This window comes from Sinocyclocheilus grahami, unplaced genomic scaffold (assembly GCF_001515645.1).
Source record: "Sinocyclocheilus grahami isolate Dianchi unplaced genomic scaffold, SAMN03320097.WGS_v1.1 scaffold74.1, whole genome shotgun sequence".
Taxonomy (NCBI): domain Eukaryota; kingdom Metazoa; phylum Chordata; class Actinopteri; order Cypriniformes; family Cyprinidae; genus Sinocyclocheilus; species Sinocyclocheilus grahami.
In genome coordinates, this window is record NW_015505253.1 from 67,910 (window position 1) to 88,461 (window position 20,552).

A 20,552-nucleotide genomic window follows, 5' to 3' on the forward strand; every position below is an offset into this window, starting at 1 on the left:
TTATGCATATGGAAGAAAAAAATAATAATCAGCTTTTTTTATGACCAAATGTGTTTTTTGGGCGAATTATAGAATATTTACATAAACACCTTGCATACTTTTCCAGCAGATATATGCTAATGGTAAATGTCACTGAGAGATGGTCTTGATATTTTCATTTTTCCCCTGACATCAGCAAATACAAATTTTCCACTGACAGCCCAACCAAACTTATGCAAGATAAGAAATATGAAACTTCACTTATTTTAAACTCAGGCCTTATACACTGATAAAGATGCTTTTTTTGACATGAATTCAGATACATGAATCTCTAAACAGACTGAGCCAAACCGTTTTTATTCTCTCCTCTTGGGAGAACTCATAATAAATGTGTCTGAAGGCCTCTTGAGGGCACTTGTGAGCCACACAACGCTTCTTGCCGTTTCCAAAAGATAGACACATCTGAGGATGCACAGTATTGAAATAATAATGATAATAAAACACAAGTACAGGTCTACGTTGTACAAAGTTTGACACTTAAACCGAGCAGTTTGGTGCAGGAGAGCAGAGGGATGAAGGGACTTTGTGTCTGAGACGCGTGATTACGCTGGGATCTGCCGAAGTCCCAGCCGTTGTGTTACCGCTGGCGTTTAGTGCCGCACGATAGCACACATCTTATTCCCCGGCTCCTCTGTGTGACAAACCCGGAGATCAGTTTGAAATAAAGAACACGCTCACACACACGACCTCTCCATCTTGTCCTTATGATGTTGTTCTCACAAGGGGGAAATGTAAGTCTGTAACCGCTGTGGAAACAGGTCTGACTGGCTCCTTTGTGTTTTCCTGCTGTTCCTCTGTTTATTGCCGAGCCAGCTGATCAATGCTGAGAGAAGTGCTAACTTCTGGTCACCCTGTATGAGCTACATACACAGAAAAAATGGTTAGTAAGAGATTGGAGAGAGAGAAAAAAGAAAGGTTAGTTGTGCACTTAGTTTTCTCAAGGAAAAACAAAAACAAAAAACCTTTAAAGTAAATCAGTTCACCTGGAGGCCATTTTGACACTGAACTAGTTTGTCAACGTTTCCAGAGTTTAACTTTATTAAATTGAGCAGCAATGCAGTGTGACCAAGAAGAAAACAAATTCTTTGTCAAATTTGTGAGCAGATTTTTGCACCAGTAAAATCTTGTGGGAATACTTCACACAATAATGCAAATTTGCTTTAAATGTATTCACCCTCAGGCCATCCAAGATGTACAGTTGATAAGATTGTTTTTTCATCGGAACAGATTTGGAGAAATTAAGCATCACGTCACTTGCTCACCAATGGATCCTCTGCAGTGAATGGGTGCCGTCAGAACGAAAGTTCAAATGGCTGTTAAAGACATCATAATAATCTACAATAAATCCACATGACTCCAGTCCATCAGTTAATGCCTTAAGTGACAAACTGCCTGTTTAATCCATCAAGACATTTTTAACTTCAAACCATTGCTTCCTGCTACAATACACATCTTTTATCAATAATATTGCTTTCTCCAGTGAAGTCATCTGATCTGAATCAGGAGAGAAATATGCACCGATCAAACACCATTTGAAACCAGTCCAAAACAGTTCTAAACAAATATGTTGGTGGATTTTGATGTGAGAGGACAACAGGTGATGGACTTTTTCACTGGAGGAAGTGTTATTATGGATTATGGATTTTGGCCAGAAGTGACAGTTTAAAGTTAGAACACCTTAATTAAGGATTTGTTTCTTACAAACATGCAGCTTTTCACTTCACAAGATGTTAATTACCAAATTGGATTTGTGTGGATTATTGTGATGTTCAGATGTTAGGACTCTCATTCTGATGGCACCCATTCACTGCAGAGGATCCGTTAGTGAAGAAGTGATGCTAAATTTATCCAAATCTGTTCTGATGAAGAAACATACTCATTTACAGGTACATCTTGGATGGCCTGAGGGTGAGTAAATGTTTTAACAAATTTTCCTTTTCCTTTAAAAAGTAAACTTGAAGTTGATTTATTAAACGCCTGTTTTAAATGACTGCTTACTTACTAAATTTAACCTTCACTCCAAAGTCATATAATGCAACTTTACAGCCCACAGGGCATTAAATATTCCATTAAATATAGTATAAATCGTCTGTTAAAGCCTCCAGCGGGTTTCTCAGAGCAGCTCTGTGAGAGGTAAAGCCAAGTCAACAACTGCTTTCTCTCCAGGTAAAGCATTACCGCTTGTTACTATTTTGCAGAGAAAGAAAATTATGCCTTTTTGCCTTAATAGCCGAAACCATTTGAAAAGGCTCGTTTCAGAGAGAAGCGTGTCATTATTGAATTTTGTTGTCTCTCTTTGCACAAGTCAATTCGGTTTACATTCTGTCCATGCAATGGCTGTGTATTTTTATTTTTACATTTTCATTTTCAAATGGCACAGACAGGTGTATAATAAGCACATTACAGTTCGCATTCATCATATGCGGCAAGATTGAAATCATATGTTTTAGAACAATCTATATAAAAGCGCTAATGGCGTCTAAACACAAGGAAGTCCATAATGATTATAAAGACACATCAGAAAGTTACAAAAGAGGCCAAACGTTATTATGCACCCAATCACTGAATGCATTCAAAACGCACACAATGGCTGTGTACGAAAGAGCATACTTGCAGACTACTTTTAAAGCAAGTATATAGCATGTATACTATACACAGCATGCATATGTTCTCAAATTAACTTCTACATTTGCCTAAATTAGCAGTTTACAGTAGAGCTTACATCATGGATTACTGTATCCGTTAATAAACCCAATTTCCAGTGCCAAAATCTATGACAACTTTACACAAAATGCCATTGAAAAGAACTTCACAGCCTCACACACACACAAACACAAACACACACACTAGAGAGTTTTTGCTCACCTTCCTTTGCCAATATGACACCGTGGTATTCGTTTCACTTTGCCACCTTTCAGATGGAGGAAGATTGAAAAAAGAGAGGAGAGGGGTTTGGGGATTTGAAACGCAACGGTTTATAAACGGTTTATAAAAGCAATCAGGACTGAGACTTGAAGTTAGGTTTACTTACAACCAAGCACCATGATTCCCATCACAAAGAGAACCGCAGCGATGGTTAACCCTACTTGACGTAGAGAGGTGTAATCTGAGAAAAAAAACAAGTCATGTTATGCGCTAATCATGATGAAGAACACACACTCACAGAACAATCCGGTCAAACAGTCTGAAAACATACATAAAGTCACATTAATTTGAATTTCTTGTTTGTGTGAAGATGTCACGACAGACTTTAAATTACCAAGTGTCTCTCAAAGCTATCTATCTATCTATCTATCTATCTTTATATTTTTCTTTTATAAATGTTATCAGTAGTGTTTTTCTTTGAACTCTTTTGTAGCACAGTGTCACTGGATAAAGCAGCGTAATAAATCATGCAGTAGTCGATATACGCCTTATTTTCAGTACTCCATTAATTTGAATTTCTGAGTACATTTGACCAACAGTTTGATAATGTACTATACTACACTCCCAGTGAATAAGAACAGAGTCCAGAGCATTGACAGTGCACATTCTTGATTCCTCATGATAACTGTTGCCATTATTAATGGACATTTGTGTGATTTCTACTGAAGTTTAAAGGTTAATGCCTGTTGCTGTATATATTTTATAAGACAACCTGTCATCTATTTGTTGTATGAGACCTATTTTAAATAAACATTATTGTTCTCAACAGCTGTGCTAGTATTATACTGCAAACTGTATGTATCGGTTTTGGGTGGGAATTAGTATAGAGATCATAAAAATGACTAAATGCATAGTTTTACACCAGGACTACAGTTTGGTATTTATTCTAATATGAAACATTTGATCATCATCATCAGCTACTCATTGCATGATTATACACCATTGGTGTTACTGGAAACGTAAACGTAAAATTACTTTTTTTTTTAAAGTAATAATACATTTAAATAATAAGAATTATTATAATTCATACTTTTTGGTGCTTGCCATTTAGTATTAAAGTATTTATTAATATTTTGAATAGCTTTTATATTTTCAGTTTTCTTTTTAATTTTAGTTTACACTTTAGTCATTTCATTACTTTTTTATACATATTTTTACATATTTCTATTCATTATTATTTCAGATTTAGTTTTAGTACTTTTACGGCTTTTTATTTCAATTATTTGCCAAAGGAACATACTTTCTAATTTTCATTGAAGTTTTTAAAGCTTAAGTTTTTCATCTAATATTTCGATTTTCTTTTATTTCATCTTTATTTAAAATAACTTTGTTTGTTTGTTTGTTTATTTGCTTGCTTGCTTGCTTTAGTTAACAACCATTCGGTTTTGTTGTTCATAAACGAGCATCTACAGATCTCCTTTTATGCATATGGAAGAAAAAAATAATAATCAGCTTTTTTTATGACCAAATGTGTTTTTTGGGCGAATTATAGAATATTTACATAAACACCTTGCATACTTTTCCAGCAGATATATGCTAATGGTAAATGTCACTGAGAGATGGTCTTGATATTTTCATTTTTCCCCTGACATCAGCAAATACAAATTTTCCACTGACAGCCCAACCAAACTTATGCAAGATAAGAAATATGAAACTTCACTTATTTTAAACTCAGGCCTTATACACTGATAAAGATGCTTTTTTTGACATGAATTCAGATACATGAATCTCTAAACAGACTGAGCCAAACCGTTTTTATTCTCTCCTCTTGGGAGAACTCATAATAAATGTGTCTGAAGGCCTCTTGAGGGCACTTGTGAGCCACACAACGCTTCTTGCCGTTTCCAAAAGATAGACACATCTGAGGATGCACAGTATTGAAATAATAATGATAATAAAACACAAGTACAGGTCTACGTTGTACAAAGTTTGACACTTAAACCGAGCAGTTTGGTGCAGGAGAGCAGAGGGATGAAGGGACTTTGTGTCTGAGACGCGTGATTACGCTGGGATCTGCCGAAGTCCCAGCCGTTGTGTTACCGCTGGCGTTTAGTGCCGCACGATAGCACACATCTTATTCCCCGGCTCCTCTGTGTGACAAACCCGGAGATCAGTTTGAAATAAAGAACACGCTCACACACACGACCTCTCCATCTTGTCCTTATGATGTTGTTCTCACAAGGGGGAAATGTAAGTCTGTAACCGCTGTGGAAACAGGTCTGACTGGCTCCTTTGTGTTTTCCTGCTGTTCCTCTGTTTATTGCCGAGCCAGCTGATCAATGCTGAGAGAAGTGCTAACTTCTGGTCACCCTGTATGAGCTACATACACAGAAAAAATGGTTAGTAAGAGATTGGAGAGAGAGAAAAAAGAAAGGTTAGTTGTGCACTTAGTTTTCTCAAGGAAAAACAAAAACAAAAAACCTTTAAAGTAAATCAGTTCACCTGGAGGCCATTTTGACACTGAACTAGTTTGTCAACGTTTCCAGAGTTTAACTTTATTAAATTGAGCAGCAATGCAGTGTGACCAAGAAGAAAACGAATTCTTTGTCAAATTTGTGAGCAGATTTTTGCACCAGTAAAATCTTGTGGGAATACTTCACAATAATGAAAATTTGCTTTAAATGTATTCACCCTCAGGCCATCCAAGATGTACAGTTGATAAGATTGTTTTTTCATCGGAACAGATTTGGAGACATTAAGCATCACGTCACTTGCTCACCAATGGATCCTCTGCAGTGAATGGGTGCCGTCAGAACGAAAGTTCAAATGGCTGTTAAAGACATCATAATAATCTACAATAAATCCACATGACTCCAGTCCATCAGTTAATGCCTTAAGTGACAAACTGCCTGTTTAATCCATCAAGACATTTTTAACTTCAAACCATTGCTTCTTGCTACAATACACATCTTTTATCAATAATATTGCTTTCTCCAGTGAAGTCATCTGATCTGAATCAGGAGAGAAATATGCACCGATCAAACACCATTTGAAACCAGTCCAAAACAGTTCTAAACAAATATGTTGGTGGATTTTGATGTGAGAGGACAACAGGTGATGGACTTTTTCACTGGAGGAAGTGTTATTATGGATTATGGATTTTGGCCAGAAGTGACAGTTTAAAGTTAGAACACCTTAATTAAGGATTTGTTTCTTACAAACATGCAGCTTTTCACTTCACAAGATGTTAATTACCAAATTGGATTTGTGTGGATTATTGTGATGTTCAGATGTTAGGACTCTCATTCTGATGGCACCCATTCACTGCAGAGGATCCGTTAGTGAAGAAGTGATGCTAAATTTATCCAAATCTGTTCTGATGAAGAAACATACTCATTTACAGGTACATCTTGGATGGCCTGAGGGTGAGTAAATGTTTTAACAAATTTTCCTTTTCCTTTAAAAAGTAAACTTGAAGTTGATTTATTAAACGCCTGTTTTAAATGACTGCTTACTTACTAAATTTAACCTTCACTCCAAAGTCATATAATGCAACTTTACAGCCCACAGGGCATTAAATATTCCATTAAATATAGTATAAATCGTCTGTTAAAGCCTCCAGCGGGTTTCTCAGAGCAGCTCTGTGAGAGGTAAAGCCAAGTCAACAACTGCTTTCTCTCCAGGTAAAGCATTACCGCTTGTTACTATTTTGCAGAGAAAGAAAATTATGCCTTTTTGCCTTAATAGCCGAAACCATTTGAAAAGGCTCGTTTCAGAGAGAAGCGTGTCATTATTGAATTTTGTTGTCTCTCTTTGCACAAGTCAATTCGGTTTACATTCTGTCCATGCAATGGCTGTGTATTTTTATTTTTACATTTTCATTTTCAAATGGCACAGACAGGTGTATAATAAGCACATTACAGTTCGCATTCATCATATGCGGCAAGATTGAAATCATATGTTTTAGAACAATCTATATAAAAGCGCTAATGGCGTCTAAACACAAGGAAGTCCATAATGATTATAAAGACACATCAGAAAGTTACAAAAGAGGCCAAACGTTATTATGCACCCAATCACTGAATGCATTCAAAACGCACACAATGGCTGTGTACGAAAGAGCATACTTGCAGACTACTTTTAAAGCAAGTATATAGCATGTATACTATACACAGCATGCATTCTCTTTTATTACTAAAATGATATACTGTTTTGTTGTCTCTCTTTGCACAAGTCAATTCGGTTTACATTCTGTCCATGCAATGGCTGTGTATTTTTATTTTTACATTTTCATTTTCAAATGGCACAGACAGGTGTATAATAAGCACATTACAGTTCGCATTCATCATATGCGGCAAGATTGAAATCATATGTTTTAGAACAATCTATATAAAAGCGCTAATGGCGTCTAAACACAAGGAAGTCCATAATGATTATAAAGACACATCAGAAAGTTACAAAAGAGGCCAAACGTTATTATGCACCCAATCACTGAATGCATTCAAAACGCACACAATGGCTGTGTACGAAAGAGCATACTTGCAGACTACTTTTAAAGCAAGTATATAGCATGTATACTATACACAGCATGCATATGTTCTCAAATTAACTTCTACATTTGCCTAAATTAGCAGTTTACAGTAGAGCTTACATCATGGATTACTGTATCCGTTAATAAACCCAATTTCCAGTGCCAAAATCTATGACAACTTTACACAAAATGCCATTGAAAAGAACTTCACAGCCTCACACACACACAAACACAAACACACACACTAGAGAGTTTTTGCTCACCTTCCTTTGCCAATATGACACCGTGGTATTCGTTTCACTTTGCCACCTTTCAGATGGAGGAAGATTGAAAAAAGAGAGGAGAGGGGTTTGGGGATTTGAAACGCAACGGTTTATAAACGGTTTATAAAAGCAATCAGGACTGAGACTTGAAGTTAGGTTTACTTACAACCAAGCACCATGATTCCCATCACAAAGAGAACCGCAGCGATGGTTAACCCTACTTGACGTAGAGAGGTGTAATCTGAGAAAAAAAACAAGTCATGTTATGCGCTAATCATGATGAAGAACACACACTCACAGAACAATCCGGTCAAACAGTCTGAAAACATACATAAAGTCACATTAATTTGAATTTCTTGTTTGTGTGAAGATGTCACGACAGACTTTAAATTACCAAGTGTCTCTCAAAGCTATCTATCTATCTATCTATCTATCTATCTGTCTATCTGTCTATCTGTCTATCTATCTGTCTGTCTGTCTGTCTGTCTGTCTGTCTGTCTGTCTGTCTGTCTGTCTTTTACTATCCGTGTGGGAACATTCGGTACCCACAAAGCAGGCAAAACACACACACACAGGCTTTCAAGTAACACTGAACCGGCATAAAACACCCTTAACTGATGACTCTGAAACACATTCAGGCACTTATAAACTTAGTTCCTGGGGAATGAATGCAGAACAGAGGCATCTACGGGTCACAGCTAATGAGGCTATTTCCTGAACATCAGATGCCCTGTAGCTGCCCTAACAATAGGAAGTGATTGAAGCAGCGGCTGTCGCCAGGTCATAAGCTTTTAACTACAGCTCTTGAGACAGTAATAGTGCTCCCATGCTCAGCACCTCTGTGCTTCTTATAAACACAATACTTTCCACTGACAGAGAGACTGAGTTCCTCCAGTCTTTGTGTTAGAACGCACCGTCAGCGGCTCGTACCAGAAAAACCAGCAGACTATTAACACCTGAGCAGCACAGTTGTGACATTAAGAATAAAACTGCCACATTACTTGATTCGTTGCTAACGAGTTCCGTAAGATCACTAAATATGTGGTCTATTAATGTTATTGTTAACTGAAACTATTTAAAAGAATGGTTCAACCATAAATGAAGATTTGCTGAAAATGTACTCCCTTTCAGGCCATCCAAGATGTAGATGAGTTTGTTGGTTGCTTTGTTTGCTGACCAATGGATCTTCTGCAGTGAATGGGTGCCGTCAGAATAATTAAGGTCTTGTGAAGTAAAAAGCTGCATACTTGTAATAAACAAATCCATAACTAAGATGTCTTAACCATTGACCTCTATCCATAATATTGCTTTCTCATCTGAATCAGTAGAGAAATATGCACAGATCAAGCACTGTTTACAAGCAAAAACAGTCCAAAAGTTCAGTTCTAAACAAACAGGTCTGTGGATTTTGATGTGAGGGGATGCACTTTTTTACTGGAAGAAGTGTTATTATGATTTATATATTTTTTGCCAGAAGCGACGGAAGTAAAAAATGTCTTAATGATGGATTTGTTTATTATTATGTTTTTATCAGCTGTTTTGACTCTCATTCTGACGGCACCCATTCACTGCAGCGGATCCATTGGTGAGCAAATGATGTCATGTTAAATTTCTCCAAACCTCTTTGATGAAGAAACAAACTCATCCACATCTTGGATGGCCTGAGGGTACATGTTTAGCAAATTTTCATTTTTGGGTGAACTATTTCTTTAATAAATGTTTAAGCTGAAGTACTAAAATAACTAAAACTGAAATAAAAAAATAAAGCTAAACAGAAAAATAAATAAAAAGAACAAAAGAACATACAATTACTAAACCTTAAGTAAAATGAAAATGAAAATTGAAAATATAAAAATAAAAACTTCTTCCAAATATGAAATACTATAATAATATACAACACTGCTAATTGTTCCATCTGTTGCACGCTTTATCATCCATTAAGTCAAGTCAAGTCAAGTCACCTTTATTTATATAGCGCTTTTAACAATACAGATTGTGACAAAGCAACTGAACAGCATTAATTAGGAAAATAGTGTCAATAATGCAAAATGACAATAGTAAACACTCATTTAAGTAAGTAAGAATCATAAGTCCACTCACTTGGTGAGGTTGTAGCATAAACAGCACATGATTTAAAGTATCCTCCATGTCTGTAGAACAAATGTTGCGCCACGAGTTACAGGCCAACGTTCAATACTCTGGGTTAGGGGTTTGTTCTAGTAGTAATTGTGATGTCTGCATTAGCATTATGTCTGCATTAGCAAGCACCATTAATTACTGAATGATTAAACAGATACTTACTGTAATGAAACGGCTTGTCCCAACTCACATCTGTTGAGGAAATTGCACAGTTTAGAGAGGTTTTGACATCATAAACAATGCTTTATCATCCATTAAGTAAGAATCATAAGTCCAGTCACTTGGAAAGGTTGTAGCATAAACAGCACATGATTTAAAGTATCCTCCATGTCTGTAGAACAAATGTTGCGCCACGAGTTACAGGCCAACGTTCAATACTCTGGGTTAGGGGTTTGTTCTAGTAGTAATTGTGATGTCTGCATTAGCATTATGTCTGCATTAGCAAGCACCATTAATTACTGAATGATTAAACAGATACTTACTGTAATGAAACGGCTTGTCCCAACTCACATCTGTTGAGGAAATTGCACAGTTTAGAGAGGTTTTGACATCATAAACAAGACCTGAAAACAGTCCACGTGCCTATAAAATGTAATGGACTTTATCATTTTCGTAATATGCTAAATAAGCCAGTAGTATATGTGTGGGTTTGTGTGTGTTCATGGTGTCTAATGGGTCTAATGGGATGAAACGATCTTTCACCTGTCCACCTTACATGACCTCCAACACTAATTTTCTACAATTTAATCAGAGTTGTGTCAATGAGATGCTGTTTATGCAAATTACTTGATGGGTAAAAAGTAATGGAGACTGATATGGGTTTTTCATATTTCATATATGCATGATGGAATTTAAAAAGATATCCTACCCCAAAAAAATTGATAAAAAAAGATGTCTTTATTTAATCACTCATAAGTTTATTATTCGAGTGGAATACAAAATTAATTAAACTGTGAATAAAATATAATAAACATATATTCTAGTTCAAATAAATGAGTTCTTTTAAACTTTGTATTCATCAAAAAAAGCTTGAAAAAATGTTTCACATTCACAACAGTTATTTTAAATAATAATGTAATGTAATAATGTTTCACAATGTTTGTGTTTTTTCTGTATTTTTGAGCATAAGAGACTGCTTTCAAAATTTTGCCGAACACCTTACCGATCCCAAATGTTTGAACGGTAGTGTATATTCAAATTAGATTAAAGTGTACATTTCAAAAAATCTTTTTTTTTTTTTTTTTTACAAAAATTTAAAATTGCAGTGATTATTAAGGATTGATATGTGTATATAAAATATTTAAAATATATTATAATTATATATTAATCAATAATTATTTGATATATTTGAAATATTATTATAATTTTAATATAATATTTTACATATTAGAATATTAATAGTTTTATATGTATACATTTCATTTATAAAATGATATGTATACAGTTAACATTACATTTTTGCTAAAAAAAAGAGCTTTATAAAAATCTGAAAATGAAACAAAAAACTATATTTTAACTTTGATGACTTTTTTGATGACTGAATTTTAGATGATGTTTTTTTTCTAAAACTCTGTGAATCTTTCTGAAATTAAGCATCATTGACAAAGCTTTTATTGACAGATACAATGGGAAAGTAACACCTCCAATATATCATGAGTGAAAAGGCTGTAGAATACATTTAAGAAGATGACGAAGATGAGAAAGTTTTACCCCACACCACAGCTTTGGCGGTTTTGGAGGTGTTGGTGTTACGGGCCGCTGCAAAGAGAAAATGAGAGGGAAGTGAGGTCAAGGAAAAATACAAGGAGAGAAACCTAATCTAGCATGTACATTCTTTCCTCGAATTCGCAGAATTATGAATAGTAGTGAGCTTTTGAATCCCGTTTTTGTCCATAATGTAGGTTGACAGCAAAGACTTTGGGTGTGAAAAGCAGACGCTTCCTCTTATCGCAATCCTATGGATTTGTCCGTAATTGCTTCTAATTAAATTCCAGCGGCACTCATTCTCTGTCCGGCCTTGTCTTTCAAATTCAATTTTTGCATATTTCAATGGCGCTGCTCTCCCAGGATATATGGTTGGTTGATTCTTCATAAAGCATATCAGCTCACCGCGACAGTGCTCCTCAATCCCGCAGAAACACCACATTATCTTTAAGCCTCTCAGCATGGAAAGAGCGTTGAACATTTTCTAATTACCTGCTAATTAGTTTCTAAGTTATGTGTGCCCTTGATATGAATTGCATGAGTAAAGAGGAAGCCTCTCAGCTATTCATGCAAACCTCGGCTCAGTTACCCTCCCCCAATCCCACACTGAAAATCCTTCCACCGAAACCAAACTTGTATTTGAGTCAGAATCGAAGCTTACGCTGTGTGGCTGGCATCTTTTCAAAGGTCACAGCGGAGGTCACCGGGGAGTCTGAAGAGTTGTCAGTGATTGCCGCAGTCACGGTGAGGTCAAACTGCTCCGCATCTGGGCTCGTTGTCACCCCTGTCGCATTCGGGTTACCTGGAGGAACGAGGCGAACACTTTCCTGATTGAATTGTATTTGAGATATAAGCCGAAACAAATATCGCCGGGTTTATTATGCCACCAAAAATCGATTCCTTCCGTGACAGATCAAACTTTACAGAGTATGTTATCAAGGTAAATGGAGAACGAAGACATTTTGTACTGGACCTGTAACTCAGTTTAGCTGTATTGGAAACACTTAGATTCAAAACTGTAAATGGGAATAAATGGGAAACAAGTATAGAATAAACATATAAAACTTAAACCGATTATTATATAAAACATAACAGGCAATTCTGGGATGTTTGTGTGGTTCTGCTGGGAAATAAATATGTAAAAAATGAAATAAACATCCTACCCTGACCCACATTTGTGGGTTTAGAGCTATAAAACGTAGGTGTGGAGCTTTCCAGTGGTGTCGGGGTCTCTGTTTGTGTCACGTTCTCAACTGCATAACCTTTATAGACAGAAACACAGACACATTTAGGCTTTAGTGAGTAAAACTTTCATGAAGATGGATAGCGTTTGGGTGGAGAAATATTGTGCTTCTCTTTTGGTAATAAAGAGTAGGCAACTATCTATATGTGAGGTCATTTGGATGCTGATCATATCTCGTAGATTTTGGAGGTGCCGGAAAGTATGTTTTCTGGGATACAGTTCAAGATCTTTGGATATTGATTTCCCAGGGGAATTTTCAACAATGTACCTTGGCCATTTTTCAAAACAATATTTTGAAGGCTGATGGGTATCTTATGCTTTTATTTATAGCGTATAAAAAGACCATTACCAGAATGGCATAAGCAAACACCCGCTTAAAATGGGCAATGGATAGAAATCTATTGCACTGACTTATAATTTAAGGCCCAAAACTAATTAGAGATGAGTTACAGAAAGAAATATAGACAAAAATTAAGATAATGTAGAAGATGCCAACCAAAATATTTTTGAAATTATAAATGCATACATATGTAGCTGGTCAGAGAGATATGCTACTTGCTCTTTGTCTATTCTATTCTATTCTATTCTATTCATTTTAAATTGTTTTAATTAAAAAGTACTAAAATATTACATTATTTTATTTTTATTCATATAATATAATACAGTTTATATGAATATAAATATAGACACCATATAAAAAAAGATAAAGATAATAAAGCCAGACAGATTACACTTACTCTTTTTTTTATATTATATTATATTTTTATATCAAATTTAAAAAGTAGTAAAATATTTTTTTTATTTTTATCTAATCTAATACTATATAAATATAGATACCATATAAAAAGATAATAATAAATTATCTTTTAATAATCGAATTAACAATTATCTAATAATAAAAAATAATAACAATAAAAAAGCTCCAACCAAAATATAAATACATACATTTGTGTAGTTCGTCAGAGAGATATGCAGCATGCTTTTTTTTATATTATATTATATTATATATTATTCACTTTAGATTGTCAAATATAAAAAAAAAAACATTAAAAAATAATCATATTTATACTTGTATTAATATAATACAATAATAAATGGACAGAGTAACTTAATAAAGAATGACAAATAACACTTTTTAAGACATTTTGACTAATATCTGATACAATTTAGCATTCATCCACAAATCACAAAATTACAAATAAAAGTACAGAACGAGAGAGAGAATATGAATTTGATAATTTCGTTAAGGATGCAGAGACAAATATCTGAGCCTTTAACAAGAGCATCTGATAATTTTTTATAAAGCATAAGCAACAATCTCCTTCTGACACCATTATGCCTTATGAGTTCAAGATTACACACACACAAGCAGCAGATGAATGCAAATGTATTCTGAGGCTGGCATAATAACAGTGTGGTGATGTAGAGTGCAGCGGTTTGTAATGAAGGCAGGCCTCTCATAGACCGTGCAACAGAACAAGGACTAATTGTGGTCTAGCAGAGATGGGTCGCAGCATTTTTGTATGCATTTTCCGGCTACGCGCAGTTTTTCCAATGAATCCCTTCACAAGATGAATGGCCACATGAGACTGAGCAAAACACTGTGATTATTGCACAACGGCTATAATCAATCTTTTATTGGAAGTATTCATCTGAAAAATCCCACATATTAGACCCGCTGGTCATTCGTGGTTTTGGGTAATGTAAGATTTTATTAAAAATAGGCTTTATCAGATTAAGCTGACACATGTTTATGATGTATATGTGTAATGTAATAAAAGACGGTGTGTGTGCGTGCGTGTGAAAGAAAAAGAAAGAGGAGGAAGAATCATGATAACTCACTTCTGAAGACGAGTAACAGAAGAAAGGCAGATCCTCGCAACACGATCTGAAAAAGAGTAAACACCCACAATCACACAAACGAACGTCTCCATGACTGTGGAAAAGGTGGCTGTACAAAATTACCTTTTTTTTGGTACATTTTCCCACAAAGCACTGCTGTTTTTTTTTCAGTATTCGATTCTCTTATATTCTATTGCAACTTTAAAGCAAGATGAACCCTTTTTACTTCCATAATTTAACATTTTTATATTTGAGAAAATAATAATTATATTTGTCTATTTGGAATTGACTGGATAGTGAAAAAAGGGAGTTACACTGATCAAAATTATAAATGCAACACTGTTGTTTTTGCCCCCATTTTTCATGAGCTGAACTCAAAGATCTAAGACTTTTTCTATGTATTGAATTGTACACAATTCCTGGAAGCTGAAAACATCCCAGTTCTTGCATGGTCAGCATACTCACCGGACATGTCACCCATTGAGCATGTTTGGGATGCTCTGGATCGGCGTATACGACAGCGTGCTCCAGTTCCTGCCAATATCCAGCAACTTCACACAGCCATTGAAGAGGAGTGGACCAACATTCTACAGGCTACAATCAACAACCTGATCAACTCTATGCGAAGGAGATGTGTTGCACTGCGTGAGGCAAATGGTGGTCACACCAGATACTGACTGGTTTTCGGACCCCCCAATACAGTAAAACTGCACATTTTAGAGTGGCCTTTTATTGTGGCCAGCCTAAGGCACACCTGTGCAATAATCATGCTGTCTAATCAGCATCTTGATTTGCCACACCTGTGAGGTGGATGGATTATCTCGGCAAAGGAGAAGTGCTCACTAACACAGATTTAGACAGATTTGTGAACAATATTTGAGAGAAATAGGCCTTTTGTGTAAATAGAAAAAGTCTTATATCTTTGAGTTCAGCACATGAAAAATGGGGACAAAAACGAAAGTGTTGCGTTTATAATTTTGTTCAGTGTATATAGCAGAATAGAACCAGACTGAATAAGAGTTTGCCTTTTTAACGTCTTTTTGAAGGAAAATTAATACTTTTATATTGCAAGGACACAATAAAATGCATAAGTGTCAGAAAATACTTTTACATTTGTACAATAAATAAATAAATGACATTCTTTTGAACTTTCTATTCATCAAAGAATCCTAAGAATATAATTCTTTCATAAAAAAACTGTTTTCAGCTTTGATAATAATGTTTCTTGAGAAGCAAATCAGCATATTAGAATTATTTCTGAAGGATTATATGACACTGAAGATTTGAGTAATGATGCTGAAAATTCAGCATTGCATCACAGGAATAAATGACATTTTAAAATATATTTAAATAGAAAACAGTTATTTTAAATTTAATATTTCACAGTTTTTACTGTATTTTTGAACAAATAAATGCAGCCTTGGTGAGCATAACTTACCAACCCCAAACTTTTGAATGGCAATAAGTAGATTCATTTTTGATTTCATGTTGAATATTTAGCAGCCATGCTTGTGTTATGGTGCTTTACGGTTTTCTCGTGCTGCAGTAAACATTCTGCCCGTGTAATGGGAGCGTTTGAGATGAGAGATCTTGACATTTCCCAACGTTATCATTAGCCAATCAATTCTGAGATGTGGTTGTTTTGGAAATTTGTGCCTTTTGATCTATAAAAAAAAGGCTGCCAGTGTTTCTGAGGGGAGGGGTTACTTAGCAACAGTGACATGAGCAAGCACACAACACAAACACTGGATTATGACACATCAGATGACAGGCCAGCATTACAGTCACCAAGCTCTCCATTAGTATATTCAAACAACTGCTGCACCAAAAATATCATCGTTCTGTAGGTGTGAAAGAACAGACTGCCGCAGACTGGGCCAAAACTCGCGGCTTTAAACGCGAACCAATGACATTAGAGTCTTAGTGTGTCAGAGAGCGTGGGGTAAGATGTGTCAACCCCTTTATCTGGCCAACATTCTACAGAAAACACATCACATGAAATACACATGAGAAAAAGATGATAAATAACTTTTTTTCCATGTCAGATTTTCTACATGACAGGCATGAAAGGTGTTAAAATAAACCATGGATTATAAAAATAGGCATTGTTTTTCCAAAATGGAAAAATACTCAACTTTTCAAAAGTTTGGGGTCGGTAAGATTTTTTAAAAATAAAATGTTTTTGAAGTCTCTTATACTCACCAAGGCTCTATTTATTTGACCAAATATACAATTAAAACAGCAAAATTGTGAAATATTATTACAATTTAAAATAACTGTCTTCTGTTTGAATGCATTTTAAAATGTAATTCATTTCTGTTATGCAAAGCTGAATTTTCAGCAGCTATTCCTTCAGTCTTCTTCGGTGTCACATGATCTTTCAGAAATCATTTTAATATGCTGATTTGAAGAAACATTTCAGATTTTTCAATTGTCATTGAGTCACCGATAAATAAAGCTTTCTTTGATGAATACAAATGTCAAAACATTTATTTGAAATTTATTTTTTAAGTCTTTAATGTCACTTTTGATCAATTTAATGTGTCCATGCTCAATTTATTTATAAAGCACAACTAAACACAACTACCGTTGACCAATGTGCTGTACAAATTAAAAGCCATTAACAGAATTAAGACAAAGACAAGGTCACAGATAAAACTCCAAGACACAAGGCAAGACAACTGCCAATCATGATTAAAAAGACAGATCAAATAAAAATTATTTTAACCTAGATTTAAAGATGGATAGTGTAGGAGCAGTTCTGATTTCCGTAGGTAGACTATTCCAAAGTCTCGGAGCGGCTACGGCGAGTGCTCGATCACCCGTAGACTTGAGTCTGGTTCTAGGAACCACTAAGAGGTGGTCTATCAACAGATCAGAGAAGTATGAGGGGACTAAACCATTTAAAGACTTAAAAACCAATAAGAGCACTTTAAAACTAATCCTGTAGTGCACAGGTAACCAATGTAAAGACTGAAGGACAGGGGTCATATGCTCATGCTTTCGAGCTCCCGTCAAGACTCTGGCAGCTGCATTTTGAACCATCTGAAGGCGGTTTAAGGAACGTTGACTAATCCCCAAATAAAGAGAGTTACAGTAATCAAGCCTCGTGGTGATAAAAGCATGGATTACTCTTTCAAAATTAGTAAAAGAAAGAAAGGACTTTATTTTTACCAAGGTTCGCAACTGGTAGAAACTTGAATTCACAACTTGGTTGACTTGTCTATCAAGCTTTAGAGCACTGTTCAACACCACACCCAGATTTTTCACGTACGGCTTGACATAAGGTGCCAGAACACCAAGATTTAGATTTGGTATACAGTGTGTATCAGAAGGGGTACACACCACAATCTCTGTTTTACTCTCATTCAGAATAAAAAAATTAATTTTAGACATCCATGCATTAACATCCAAGAGGCAGGCGGCCACCGGGTTTAATCCATTCTTATGTTTCAAAGGAAGATATATTTGTATGTCATCTGCATCATAACAATGATAACTTATACCATGGTTCTCAAAGATAGATCCGAGAGGAAGCATATACAGAGAAAATAACATGGGAGCTAGAGTAGAGCCTTGGGGTACCCTACAGGTCAAAAGTACAGAAAAAGAGTGAAATGTGCAAATATTAACTGAGAAACTCCGGTTTGTTATATTAGACTGGAACCAATTTAAAGTATTAATTTCTTTGAAAAATGTAGGCTAAACTATGTCAGATGCTTCGAGGGTAAGATGTGCCAGTGTCAAATCTAATAGTGTTAATCATATTTGCATTCAAATGCAGAAAAAGTTGTTTTATTCATCTTGTTGATAAGTAATAATCATAGAGAGAAATTGTATAAATACTGTATTATGACGAGTAAATGTATCATAACTAAATGCATACATTCTCACCATAATAACATTAAAGATATCAGACAACCAGTAACAACCATCAATTATTATTATTATTATTTTTTTTTTTTGAGAATGGTTTAGGGTTAAAATTTAATTTCCAATCTTTTAAATCATACATAAATGTAAAAAGTTATCTCTGTTTGAACAGTTTCATGTTGTCTTGTCTGATTTAGTAATAATATGCCACCAAATTGTGCAATGTTCCCATCTGTAACAGCTTCCCCTAAGCCAGCAGAGACGTGGCCCTAAGCATGTTCTGCTGAAATCAGCATATGGAGAATGCAGCTCAGCATGGAGTCTTTGTGTCCTTACAGATTAATTGTATTGGACTCAATTAAGTTCGGAATTTAATTAACACAAGTAATGACTACTGACATGTCAAAGATGATTAATGCATCATATCAAAGCTTTAGGCTAAACATTTTCTGAAGTAGTGAGCAAAAACCAAATTATGTTACAATTATCTCCGCTTTCCCCTACAACAACAAATAAGAACAGTAGTAGTGCCTATTCAAAATTCAAGTGAGTCTTACGTCACACTACTTCCTGTAAGCGTGAACTGCTGCCACGTGTTACCACTGAACATTCAATTTGTTGAAAGGTTAGATCAAGCCAATCACTCCTCTCTTGTATAACACCTTTTAACGCAGAGACGACTCTGCGTTAAAAGAAATGTAACTTCATGGAGTGAAAGTGGGGTATGAACATAATTCAATGTCTCGACGGATCAATCCATTAATATATTCATACTGGCAACAGCTTTCAAAGTAATATTTCTAACTTTATAGAACATGGCATTAACTATGCAACTTTATAATCTGTCATAAAAAAATTGAAATTATATTTTCCAAAAGTGTCTGTGATGGTATTTTCATGACAAATCAAATAGAAATATTTTACTATTTTTAAACGTACAAACAGGCCTCATTTTCCTCATGCTAATTCTTTTTTCTTCTGATTTTGGAGTGAAACACACCAGCTGACCGGTTTGTGTTTATTTTTTACTTTTCCTAACTTTCCTAAAAACAATGAATAAATAAACATGCATTATTAACATTGCACATTTATTTGTTCCTTTTCTATTTTATTTTGTGGCCTCCAAGACCTTTTTCATTAGGAGTAGCCACTTTGATCTATGCGAGGGCAAGCATGTATTGAACTGTGGCTGTGTGCTTCATTTTCTTCTGCAGGTGAGCGAGTGTGTTTACCTGTTTCTAAAGACAGATGGTCCTCCGGGTCTTACATGATCGATGGACCAGATAAAGGAATAGGCTGGTCCACAGTGAACTCACATGCTTGAAGCACATGAGCCTGTTGCTAAGCATATCATTTTCCTTTCCATCTCTACATCTCTAGGTCTTTCTCAGAATCTCTATTCTGCTTACCTTGTAGCATCTGTGTACGCTCCGAAACTCCAAAAATAAGCGTATACTTAAATATCAACTGTTTGATTTCACTTACCTTGATATTCATTTTGATCTTGCGTCCCGCATCCAATCAGAGTCAAACAAAGCGCAGCATCTGCCGGTCTGTCGTAAAAAAGAGAAAATATGGAAGTTGGTTAGATGGTTGACCACGCCCTAATGTCACACTTCCTCTCAAGCTCAGTCCTTCTCACTGAGGCCTCTCAATCTGTCCACATCTGCCAGTCCTATTTTATGCCTGTCTCATCAGCTATTGTCTACAATTCAAACTGTGTTAGTGCCAGCCTCTCTCACATTCTGTGTATCAGCACTGTAACTCATTGTCTCTAAGCAGCTCTTTGTGTCTGCACATTCAAAATCTATCCTGAAATCAGAATAAAGCCTGTATCTGTGTATATGCAATACATAAAGGACAGAAGTGTATTATTTTGATATTTTAATATCTTTTGACTCATTATTTTTTATTATATATTTTTTATTATTTTTTATAATTCTTATAAAAATTATTTTATAACTACAATATTTATATCTAGTTATATATATATATATATATATATATATATATATATATATATATATATATATATATATATTTGTGCTTATAC

General features: G+C 35.2%; 1 protein-coding gene and 1 long non-coding RNA gene across 3 annotated transcripts; both read right to left on the reverse strand.

Moving 5' to 3' along the window:
* Positions 1-320: 320 nt before the first annotated feature.
* Positions 321-3,164, reverse strand: LOC107585710 (uncharacterized). Its single transcript, XR_001609281.1, has 3 exons — positions 3,071-3,164; positions 2,905-2,950; positions 321-899 (listed from the first exon to the last, which is right to left on the reverse strand). It is a non-coding gene; the product is annotated as an uncharacterized lncRNA (long non-coding RNA).
* Positions 3,165-4,704: 1,540 nt separating this feature from the next.
* Positions 4,705-20,216, reverse strand: LOC107585711 (FXYD domain-containing ion transport regulator 5-like). Of its 2 annotated transcripts, none has more exons than XM_016272843.1 (9): positions 19,985-20,216; positions 14,627-14,672; positions 12,705-12,803; positions 12,203-12,343; positions 11,548-11,595; positions 10,000-10,029; positions 7,865-7,939; positions 7,699-7,744; positions 4,705-5,283 (listed from the first exon to the last, which is right to left on the reverse strand). In XM_016272843.1, the coding sequence occupies exons 1-9, from the start codon at positions 19,994-19,996 to the stop codon at positions 5,259-5,261; spliced, it is 522 nt and encodes a 173-aa protein (XP_016128329.1). In that variant the 5' UTR covers positions 19,997-20,216; the 3' UTR covers positions 4,705-5,258. The 2 variants fall into 2 exon arrangements, with proteins under 2 accessions (XP_016128329.1, XP_016128328.1); XM_016272842.1 differs by lacking the exon at positions 10,000-10,029 and adding an exon at positions 10,320-10,349 and having other exon boundaries at positions 19,985-20,215.
* Positions 20,217-20,552: the final 336 nt, after the last annotated feature.